This window comes from Hipposideros armiger, unplaced genomic scaffold (assembly GCF_001890085.2).
Source record: "Hipposideros armiger isolate ML-2016 unplaced genomic scaffold, ASM189008v1 scaffold_270, whole genome shotgun sequence".
Taxonomy (NCBI): Eukaryota; Metazoa; Chordata; class Mammalia; order Chiroptera; family Hipposideridae; genus Hipposideros; species Hipposideros armiger.
In genome coordinates this window covers 1361191-1373767 of record NW_017731620.1, presented here as the reverse complement: position 1 = coordinate 1373767, position 12577 = coordinate 1361191, and the positions used below count along the sequence as shown (strand labels likewise).

The window sequence follows — 12577 nt, the reverse complement described above, 5'->3', positions numbered from 1 at the left end:
CTAAACTACAGAACAATCATCATTGAGAACTGCCTAAACAATAGTTGAACAGAAGTCCCATAACTAAGGACATACAAAAGAAGCCAGCTTGACACTGGTAGAAGGGGTGAAGATGTGGAGTGGGATGGTCCCACACCTGCATGTGGTGGTTAAAAATTGGGAAAGATACCTCAGCTGTGGAGGTACCCCCAGCCCCACCCTAGGCTCCCTAGCCCAGGGTCCCAGTGCCAGGAAGAGAAGTCCCCAAAACTTTTGCAAAAATCAGCAGACATTGCAGCTGAGTGAGATCAAATGTGGCTAGAGTCCCAGTCATTTCTTTTAAAGGGTCCATGCATGGACTTACTGACAAACTCACTCTGAGCTCCAGTGCTGGAGCAGCAGCTTGAAAGGCAACAGGGACATATGGGGAGGAACTGAATTCTCTGGCTTAAGGGTAGGGGCTTGGAGGGGAGTTTTCTCCCAGACAGAAGTGCTGACAGAATCCATTATTTCCATGTTGAGCCCTCCCCCCTCTAGCATGCAAGTCCAGGCACCCACCATATTTGAGTCTCTATCAACCTGGCCAACATAACATCTGTCACCCTGCCCCACCCAACTTATGGGCCCACCCAAGCTGCTTCCAGTGGCTTTTCCATACAAATGGTATGTCTTAGCTCATGCTGCAGACTTTCCTAAAATCTCTCAAAGGTTCAAAAACCCCAAACAAGCAGCATCTGCACTCAGCATGCCCCATACCTCTTACTAAGCAGCAGCTGACCTCAGTTTATAGCTTATCTCTCCTCCAAGCCCAGCACAAGTGGCAATCATCTTCAGATCACTTTGTACCACATACCAAGTGTCCCTGGGCATGACACAGGCAGTGGCTGACCTTGACCTGAACCAGAGCCTCTCCCAAAAGACCCCAGAACCAACACACTCGGCCAGCTTCATCCACACCAGAGCACCACTCAACAACCTCCACAAATGACACTCCCAAAGGGTAGACTCAGCAGGGCACCAGAGCCTGGCTAAAGCAAATCCTGCTTTGTAGGGTCAACTCCTGCACAACAGCCCCTCCACTGTAGTCACAGCCAGCCCTCACAGCCAATCAGACTCAGAGTCAAGCCCTCTCACTGAGGTGCAGACAGCAACCAAGGCTCAACTGCAACAGGAGAACACACAACCCATACAAGGGACACACCTGGAACACCTGGTTTAGGTGACCAGGGAGACTGTGCCACTGGTCCCCACAGGACAACTACTACATAAGGCCACTCCACCAAGACTGAAGACATAGCACCTCTAAGTAATACACAGAAAGAAAAAGAGAAAAGCAGACAAAATGAGAGACAAAGAAACATGTCCCAAATGAAAGAACAGAACAAAACTTCAGAAAATGAGCTAAAGAAAATGGAGACAAGCAATTTACCAGATGCAGAGTTCAAAACACTGGTTATAGGGATGCTCAATGATCTCAGTGAGAACTTCAACAAAGAGACAGGAAATATAAAAATGGAGATAGAGAACACAAAAAAGAACCAGTGAGAAATAAAGAATACAATAACTGAAATGATCAGAGGAAATCAACAGTAAATTAGACAAAGCAGAGGATCAAATCAGCAACTTGGAAGATAAGGTATCAGGAAACACCCAATCAGAACAACAAAAAGTAAAAAGAATCCAATAAATAAATAAATAAATAAATAAATAATAGTTTAAGAGGACTCTGGAACAACATCAAGCATAACAACATTCAAATCATAGGACTACCATTAGGAGAAAAGACAGAGCAAGGAACTGAAAATCTATTTGAAGAAATAATGATGGAAAACTTCTCTAACCTACAAAGAAAATAGACATAAAAGCCCAAGAAGCACAGAGAGTCCAAAACAAAATGAACCCAAACTAAGACACATCATAACTAAAATGCCAAAGCTTAAAGACAAAGAAAGAATCTTAAAAGTAGCAACAGGGCCGGCCGAGTGGCTCGGTTGGTTAAGAGCTCACTCAAGATTGCGAGTTCTGAGCAACAGCGGTTCGAGTCCCGGCCCAAGCTGAGCTGCCGACAGGTGGCAGGATGGTTCAGCTAAAAAAAAAAAAAGTCGCAAGAGAAAGGCAGTTAGTTACTTACAAGGGAGCTCCCATAAGACTGTCTGCTGATTTCTCAACAGAAACTTTGCAGAACAGAAGGGATTGGCATGAAATATTCAAAGTGATGAAAAGCAAAGACCTACAACCAAGATTACTCTACCCAGCAAGGCTATCATTTAGAATCAAAGGACAGATAAAGAGCTTCCCAGGCAAGAAAAAGCTAAAGAAGTTCATCACCACCAAACCAGTACTATAAAAAATGTTAAAGGGACTTATTTAAGGAGGAGGAAGAGGAAATATATGAATAATAAAATAACAATAACTACACATTTATAAACAATTACTTTAAATGTAAATGGATTAAATGTACCAATCAAAAGACATAGGGTGGCTGAATGGATAAGAAAACAAGACCCTGGGCGTGAATACACACAGGAATACTTCTCAGCCATAAAAAAAGAATGAAATTTTGTTATCTGCAACAATATGGATAGACTTAGAGAGTATCATGCTAAGTGAAATAAGTCAGACAGAGAAAGACAAATATCATATGATTTCACTTATACATCAAATTTAAAAAACAAAATAAATGAACAAACAAAACAGAAACAAACTCATAAATACAGAGACATTTTGATGATTGCCAAATGACAAGGGGGTTGGGGCAGTGGGTGCAAAAGGGGAGGGATTAAGAAGTACAAATTGATTATTACAAAATAGTTATGAGGATGTAAATTATAGCATAGGAAATATAATCAATAACATTGCAATAACTATGTATGGTGTCCCATGGGTACTAGATTTATCAGGGTGATCACTTTGTAAGTTATATAAATGTCTAATTAATATGTTGAAAACCTGAAACTAATATAATATTGTATGTCAACTCTAATTAAAAATTAAAAGATATATAAATAAATAAAATAACCAAAACAAAACTAACAAACAAAAGAGAGAAAGAGAAACTAATGTTATCAGGTAGTTTGGGTGTTAATTCTGTTAAGCACTAAATTTAGCTCTGGACTTGCTAATAGCTCAGGCCAGAGGAGAAAAGTGTCTGCTAACTCTCTTTCCTATTTCATGCAAGTTAAATTCTGGGTAGAGTTCCAGCTTTTACTTACGTCTCCTGAACCAAAGTGCCATTCCCAAACTTGTGCCCTTTAAAGATGAGAAAAGTCTTTTTTTTTTTTCTCCCAGAGCTTAACATTTCATCTTCATGCTCTCACACCTAGCTTATTAGAGAAGCAAAACTAGCCATACTAAAAATACCCAATGGGGAATCTCCCTCCCAAACATATACTAAAACCTGATGAGAAAAAAACATTTTGTAAAATCTGCAGTTGGGGTTTTTTGTAAGTCAAAAGAGTTTTCTTACTTTTTAATAATTCAGGTAACCCTGGAAATCTAGCCACTTTCCAGACATTACTCAGCAATGAAGAACTCGCAAAGTCACTGATTCCTGGATTCCAAATCAGTTATCCAATCAGACAAGTCCTGTTACCCAGTGTCTCTATAACAGAAGGAAGACACCCCAGTATGGTGGAAATGTCCCCAGTCTCAGGCCCAGCTCTGCCATTTACTAACTGGCTGGGTTCCACCGAGCAATTAATTCTGTAACTCTCTTTGAGCTCATTGTCATCAATAATCTAACAGCTATTTCTCGAACATTTAAAATGTGCCAACTCAGATGAAAGGGACTACCCTGCTTTCAAGCAGACCACAGTCTGGAGACAAGGGGGTTTCTATTCTATAAGGTAATTGTTAATTTCACTGTGGTTGCCCCAGCAGTTTGACATGTAAAACAAAAATAAAAACATGAGCGTATGAAGGAACAAATGAATGAGTGAGTGAGTGAAACACAAAGATTATTTTTCAACCACTTTATTTATGCCATTACAACTCTTCTCATGGTTCCCCTTATCTAATCACTCAGGCCCAAAAGGTCCATCTTCAACTTGACCTTTCTTAGCCTTTATCCTCAGATAAACCTCATTCCTTGGCTGTATTCCACCGCCTTCAATCTTCTTTTAGCATGGTTACTCAGGATCTACTTTCATCACTCATGCCACCCCTAAATATCTTCCCATATCATAAGTTCAACAAACATCCATTGAGCACATGATATATGGCAGCACTGGGCAAATCAGATGCTGCAGAACAGATTCTGCTCCCTATCGCTGGGGCTGTGGCTGACGCCTCACACATTCTGTTCCATTCCCTGCCACATGGTGTGTGCCTCATTCCTTCACTCACAGCTACTGAGATACCAGAGAAGCCGAAGTGGAATCACAGGTTTTCCCCACCTCTCACCTACCACCCCATGCTTTCGCTCCATACAACTTTTAACCCAAATAGCTATTTTTTGTGTAGAGGCAGCTTAAATTTTCCACCTGCTAACTAGTCCGTAAGTCTCGATTATATATCTAATGCCTGGAGTGCCATTCTGGCATCTCTACCTTTGGTATCATTTTCCAACATTATGTGAACAATGCTTGAGTCACCAGCTTCTCCTGAAACTATTGCTGAGAAAACAAATTTTTAAATAAAATAAATAGCATTTAAATGGCATGAAAGAGTTTAAAACCAATCCTACATGTTAGTTTAGCAAATATTCACAGCAATACTCGAGGCTCAGAGGGGTAAATAACTAGACCACAGGTCATACCGTCAGTAAAGTGGCAGAGATGACAGCTATGCCCAGGTCTTCTGAATCAAAAATCCCAGAGGGAGACAAATGGTACCCCATTTGGTCCATGCTTCACATTCACAGAAAGCTACAAATTTTGTCCTTAAGTTTTAGCTCCCACATTATACAGACTTAAAAAGATTAAAAGTAGAAAATGTTCATTACACAAGTCTAAATTTTTGTTTTCCTTTTGTCCCACTATTTTGCATTTTGATTTTTTAGGATACTGAGAACCTCACACAGTGGAAGTTGTCAGTCCTCTCCTAGAGCCTTGACAAACCTCTTTATTTTCTTTTTGTTTTGGTTTTTTACATGACATCTCTAAAAATGTTACTTATTTGCTATCACTTTTCCATCTAGGAATAACATTGGCTGGAATTTCCTTGGTTTACATTCCAGTTGTGCATTTATCTTGTCCTTCTCACCTCCCTGAAAAAGCATTTTTCATTGACTTATGTATACCACAAGACTAAGAAGACCAGGGGTCCTCACTGCTCCCGCCTGAGAGGGTCTATAGCACTCCATCAGGATAAGATCTGTGAGCTTTTCTCTCTAGAGAATCAGCTGGTCACGTACATGCTTCTGCCCTGAAAAATTAGCCTCTGTGAGAGTTGATGCAGATGGATTCAAATAGCAAAGGGAGCCTTTGGATTATTTAAAATTATATCTCTAGGCCTCCATTTCTCCACCCATAAAAGAAGGAAATAACACTCTGTAATAAAAATTAATGAAAGGTCATCAGGGGCTTTCCAGAGTTGTAGATATACTTATAAAATGTTACAGGGAATGCCAGGCTCTGAACTTTAATATCTTCCCTAGTCCTTAACTGAATAACTGCCTATCTGAAAAGAGCCATCAAGTTTTCCATGCACAATTGGAATTATAGACCCTCTTAAGCATCTTTTGAGTCACTTTCCTGCATCATAACTAGGCTGTGTTCATGAACACTCCCTGCTCTGTCACCACTTTGGTGGCAACCAGACTCTTGGCCCCTGTTGGCTGCATCCTCTCTCCAACCCCTCACACTGAGGGTATCACAGGAACAATAGAAGGTGTTGTCCAGCTAAGGATGGACTCCAGTAGAGCGATCTCCAAGATTGTCTCACGTCCTGAGTCCTGGGGGTGACTGGGATCTTCGCAAGCCAACACTATTAACTGCTTTCCATTTCTGCCCTTTCCTAACTTATTAACGCTTTTCAGGAAGTGGATGAAGTGAAATATTCTCCAGCAAAGGGAATAATATAAAGCTTAAAACTTGTTTCTGGTAGAATGATGAAATGATTAGACTACTTTTCTTTCAGCAAATAATAATAATAATAATAATAATAATAATAATAAGGCAACCTGAGTATCCCATTATTGATAGATTGAAGGGAAGCACAATGGCTTTAGATGAAACAGGTTTTCCTTTTAACTTGTTAGAGCACTTAGTGGTGAAGAGATAAGACAGGTGCTAGACTATAGAACAAACCTGGTACCAGCTTATTTACATAATTTTGTATAAAAATGCATTGATAAATGAAGTATGAAGTGATTATGTTGAACATTGAAAATAAAGTATTTTGGAAACCAGTCTATGTTCACTACCCAGCTCTAAAATGACTGAACATTTCATGAAATACCTCTTGCTTCTTTGTGAAAATTACTCGTAGTTTAAGCTGTGTGTGCAGTTTTAAGAAAACATAATCCTTTGCCCTACTGTTTAAGATAATTCTTAAGAATGTGTTATCTAAGCAGATGAGACACTGAGTGGGAGAGGGGAAGGAGAAGAGGAACATTTTACACCTCTCTTCTTCTGGCTGGTCCAGTCGATTTCTTCACAATTAAAGGCTACCAGGAGGGCTGGAAAAATGTGTGGAGCAAAGATTATAAACAGCAATTTTTGCAGGGCAAATTGCCTCCTAAACGATGGAGTGGGGGATTTAAAGGTGAACATAATGGTCTCTTTGGCAGCATGCAAAGGTTGGTGCTGTGTGAGAAACTGAATCCTAACTCCCTTTTGGCAAGTATTCCTTAACAGGCCTCACAGATACCTGAAACCAATTTTAACCCACTCTGGTCCTCCGCTGACCACAACGTTGCCTGAATGGTGCGGTCCAATTTCCAGGCTGCTCACCAGTCCTCAGGCCTATGGGGTAAGTAAATGCCTGGAGCAGGACAAGCATGCTGAGTACTGAGCTCAGGAAGCTCAGGGCTATTCCTTCTTGGCTTCAGGAGGAAGCATTTTGAAAATTCACTGCACCAAGAAGCTTTTCTCTTCTCTTTTCAGTTGCTATTGATGTGGGCTCATTCTTCTTTTAAAAATGCAATTTTTTTGTTGTTACAAATATCTTTAACCATAAAATGAGTTTAGAAAATGTAAAAGAAGTCATGTGTCCTCACAAACTGCTGTGTTTAGAGGCTTTGAACATTGGACCTGTTCTTTATAGCTCATGGAAGTGGAAGAAAAAATGCTGAAAAGCAAGCAATTAGAATCATTAGCAGCCAATCAGAGTGGCAGGGATTGCAAAGGAGCATAATCTTAGACTTGGAGGCACCCTTCCAGGTTGTTCAGCTGGCTCCCCTGTGTAAACAGAACAACACATCTCAGGTGTGCTCAGGGCACAACAGCCTAAGGCAGTGGTTCCCAAAGACTGGTCCCCAGACCCACAGCCTCAGCAGCACTTGGGAACTTGTTATAAGTGCAAATGATCAGGCCCCACCTCAGACACTCTGAGTTTAGGACCCAGGATCTGTGTTCTCAGAAGCCTTCCAAGTGATTCCCGCACAGGCTAACCTTGGAAACCACTAGCCTGATGTCACCTCGCCAGGGCTCTTGCTACAAGGAATTTTCCTGGCTTTCCCAAAGCCAGTGGAAGAAGGGTGGAGATGGTAATTCTTTCCTTCCAAGGAACCTCCATCTGAAGAAAACTATACTAACCAGAGCTGGTTGGTTTCTGCCATCTTCTACCACAGTGACTTCCAACCATTTTTATCCTTGTGACACTCATCCCAAGAAACATGCTGTGAGGACACACTTTTTAAATATAACAGAAACTGTGTGTTTGAGAATTTTGTGATAGCCTAAAACCAGCATTAGAATGTACCAAAACCAACACTGAGAATCATTCCATGCTCTGAGGTCACAGGATTCTGTAACTCCTACATCCTCTCAACCCCATTAGATACTAATTCAAGAAATGCACTGAGTTTCATTTTAACTCCCTTAACTCAAGGAGCACTCAGTAGCAGGCACTCTCTACAGACTCTTATCTTCAGCCTAGAGACCCCTTATGACTGTGTTATGGTGTCAAGTCTTCAATGCAACTCTGGGAAATGTACCACCACACCCACAGAGATGGAAAAGGCAGTGTCTGCTATAGCAGGAAGTGCAGCCAAGGCAAGACAGGGCAGTTTAAAGAGGACAAAAGCACCCTATTTCCTTACACTTTGGGCTGTGACTGGTTTTTGCCTTCATCATGAAGTAATCCCTCTCTCTCTCTCTCTCTCTCTCTCTCTCTCTCTCTCCACCCCCCACCCATCCCCTACCTTAAATCCCAGGAACAGCTAAAGGAGGATGATGTAGAATGCATCGTAAATCAGGATGAACTGGCCATGAATTACCAGGAACAAGCCACCTCACCCTCCAGTACTCCTGCAAGGCTGGGTCTGGACAAGAAAGCTTCACCCCAGACTCCAAACAAGGAAAACATTTATGAGGGGGACCTCGGCCTGGGAGGCTATGAACTCAAGCTTGAGCAAACTCTGGGTCAATCCCAACTGAATTAATGGGCATGAGAAGTGCGGGTGTAATCACAAGTAATGAAGGGCTCACTGAGGAACACAAGCCAAGCTGACGAGGCAGTGCAGAGCAGAGGCTGGAAAATATATTGAGCATAAATTGGAGAGAATCAAAACCTTGTCATATGTATCCTCTGGTGCCTGAAGAAATGAGAATTTATTATCATCCCTGTATATTATGCAACTGAATTTAAGTTTTGACAGCAACCATTCTTATTAATGAATTGGGCAGGGTGGGAAAGGAGAGGGGAGGAAGGCAGGAGTCCAGCTGCTGTAAGGACGAGACACGTGTTCTGTGTCTGCAGTATGTTTCTTCTCTGCATGCAGCACTCTAGGCCCTTCACTTAGATTTTTGGATTTTATTTGCATCATTATGGAGAGTTAAAGCATAAGAAAAAGAGTTTCTGAGCATAACATATTGCTCCTAAGCTGAAGGGACTGTCCACTTATTTAGTATTTGATGAAGTTTACATTTTTAGGGCCTAGACTCCCACGTGCACTTAATGATCCCAGGACTATTTGCAGAACCCAGATAAGTGCTTGATAGCACTGCTGACAGCCTCACAGAACCCACGACACAGGAAAACCCCCATTCTCATTGGCATCCTTTCCAAGCTGCTTCTCCTATTGAATAAAGGGGTTGGTTCCAGTGGGTGTACCCTGCACTAAATGCAGTTTTGCTTTTCAACTTGTCAGGACCCCTTTCAAGGGAAAGTTGGTTTCTTTTTCCCATACCATGTTTCACCTGAAGAATGAGCCTTCCTATCCTTGCTTGCATTTGAGTCTTTCTTGGGTCATTAGTGGGTCCCCTATACATGCTGGGTAATGAGATTCTGCAGCATAGGTTGCTCTCCACATGGCAGGAGACAAGGCAGGAGCCCTGACCTGTCCTCCAATTCCACTCTCAGCTGGTTAGCAGCACAGGAGCAGGAGAGAGAGCAGCAGAGCTGATGACATGGACCATACTGAGGAGTCAAGGAGGCAGCATCATGACTCCCATTACAAGGCATGGCCCATGACCTATGACAGAGAGACCAATACAATAAATAGCTTTTAATGCAGCTGCATGACCAGTGCCTTTAAGCTATACAGATACCTCAAGCCTAGCTTCTCCTGAAATGCAGATGTTGATATTAGACTCCAAGAAGGAAGCGTCACGTGCCCAGGCCATTATGAGTCTGTTTCAGGGAGGTAGGGAATGAAGTCTTCCTCGGGCCCAGAGGTTGGAAGTGACATATGCTTTGCTGACCAGTTGTTAGGCCTTAAATATTAACCAGGGTAGTGTCGGGCACACTGCTATGCATGTCAATTTTCTTGGTTTTCAAACAGCAGGATCTAGAGACATACGTTGCTTTATATTCAGCTAAATATAATCTGGTCATTCCAGGTAAACTTGGCAAATGGTGAAGCATGAACTTTTATAATTTGACTTAATCCTAATAAAATTTTGTTACAAAGTATAATGATATTGGCCAAAGCTTTATTTAAGGCATTTTCTCTGTCTGTACTAATTGGCTGTTCTAAGCCCTTGTACTTGAAGTGACAGGTGAAGCAGGCACTGAAAGGTAACATAAGGGAGACACAAGGGTCCTATGACCCAGGAAAAGCCCATAGAGACTGGCAGGCCTAGTCATCCATCCTTCAATGATGACAATGCAGAAAGCAGTGTTGGGCTGGGAGGATGTGACAGGGAAGGGAAAGCCAGTCAAACAGAGGGGGACAGCCTCCTCCTCTTACACTGCAGGTTACCAGAAATCATGAGGAGCTTCAAAAATAAGGGAGGAGATTCTAGGGGAGAAAGGAAGAAAGACAGAAGGTAAGGATCCATCTTATTTCTGTCCTTATCATGTGAAAAAAAGAGATGAGAGTTTGGTGTTTTGTTTCTTTCCCTTTGTGTGGAGAAAAACATACAGGGAAAGAGAAAATCCCCCCAACACAAACATTAATGGGGGCAGGAGTGGAGAGAAGGGAGAAAAACACGACATATCAGATGGAAATGAGATGGGTGGGGAGGGGGAGGTACACAATTTAAACCCAGCACCAACTCACTAAGAGGACATAGCAAAAGTAGCCACCTGTCCCACAGGCAAAGCTATTTTCCTGCTTAGAAAAAAGTCTCTTCCAGAGAAACATCATGAACCATTGCCAACAAGGGAAAGGAGGGGCTCTTTAATCTGGGCTGGGCCACTTATTCCAGCTGAGTCCAGGTAGGTACAGGATTGGGAGCTGGAGGAAATACTGCTCTGCCCAATCTGTAAGATGTGTTCCAGTTTCAAGATGTGATTTCCAGCCTCTTTCCCTCGGAATCAGCTCAGGACCCAAACAGAGGCTAGTGTCCCAGTTAGTAATTTGTAAAACCAAATTCCGTTTATGCTCCTGTTGTGAAGGATAATATTTGAGGGTCTTAAGAAATGTTCTGTGCTTTGATCAGCAGCATCAGGACTGTGAAATTCAAACCTATTATTTACTGCCAGTTTCTAATGAATAATAAAGTCAAAGGAGCTTTATTCAAAGCACTAACACTTCCACTCATTATTAGAGCTTTGTTAAACAGGACTCTAATACACTAATTGACTTTTAGAGTTCTTCCTTATGTTTCTTACCATGTGTACATCAAACACACACCCATTCCTGTGCACGTGTGCATTTACACGCTCATACATGCACACCCACGCACACATGCAGAGTTCCACTGGCTGTCAGGGTCCCAGCTAGAGGTTCCACAGCGTCTCCCCATTACTCAATGCCTGTCTGAGCAAGTCTCAAGCCTGGTGGCTGTGCCATCAGGTCTTCATTCATGAAATTTCAAGATACTTTTTGGAGGGCAACTTAATGACATAAAACAAAGCTGAAAAAATTCAAATACCCTTTGGCCACCAATTTCATGTGCAGAACTTTTATTCTAGATATTTGAAAACATTATACATATAAAGGGTACTTACTAAAACAACTGAATTGCCATCCTGGTTAAATAAAACAGCACAACCATCTCATGAAACAGCATCATCTGTACTGATATGGAATAATCTCCAAATATATTTTAAACAAAAATAAGCAGCAAGATGCAGTGCAGAGTGGATAGTATGCTGCCATTCTGGAAGGTTAAAGGAGCAATTGGTAGTATAATTACCTTTTAAGAACTGAGGGGAGACCTAATGTTTGACTTTTTTGCCTTTTTAGTTTTGTATACTGTAGATGCACTACTTACTCAAAAATAAATTAAGTAATAATAATAAGATTCCTATGAAATAACTTACTGAAGTACTGAGCTACAATAGGAAGTGGAGTACAAACTGAGAAAATTGATACTTTCGCCATGGTCTTTGAGACCTTGAGAATGCAAAGTGTACCAGCAAAGTACCAATACCTTCTGGGCTTATTCATTTTCATCATTCAACACACATTAATGCAAACTAGGTAAAAGGTCTTTGACATTTAAAGACAAATATGACTCAGTCTTATCCATCAAATATCTAGTAGAAGACAGACACCTAAAAAACAATTGATTCCTTGTAAATACCAAAACATATGATAAAGCTATAGTAAACAAAGGAGTGTGATATTGACCAAGACATAAACAAAGAGACCAAGAAAATCTACTACAAAGCACAGAAACAAACTCATGTATATATTTACAAACTTAGTTCATAAAAAATGTCACTTCAATTTGGGGGTGGGAATGAATGGATTGTTATTCAATAAATAGTGTTCATTAATTGACTTTCTTTTTTATATATTAATAATTATTTTTCAATTATAGTTAATATACAATATTATATTAGTTTCAAGTATACAACATAGTGATTGGTCATTTATATAACTTACAAAATGATCACCGCAATAAGTTTGGAACCAATCTGACACCAGACATAGTTATTACAATATTATTGACCATGTTCCCTAAGATGTACTTTACAACCCCGAGATTGTTTTCATAACTGGCAGTTTGTACTTCCTAATCCCTTCTTTTTCATCTATCCCCCAAGTTCCCTCCCATCTTGCATCAAAACCGCATCAAAATGTTCCCTGTATCTATGAGTT

General features: G+C 41.0%; 1 protein-coding gene across 1 annotated transcript in view; it reads left to right on the top strand.

Moving 5' to 3' along the window:
• Window positions 1–12224, top strand: part of SLC9A9 (solute carrier family 9 member A9) — a 613140-nt gene extending 600916 nt beyond the window's left edge. The window contains exons 17-18 of the mRNA XM_019656952.1: window positions 6777–6891; window positions 8297–12224. Coding sequence (XP_019512497.1) covers window positions 6777–6891; window positions 8297–8524 — 343 coding nt within the window. The 3' untranslated portion in view covers window positions 8525–12224. The remainder of the gene's footprint in view (window positions 1–6776; window positions 6892–8296) is intronic.
• Window positions 12225–12577: the final 353 nt, after the last annotated feature.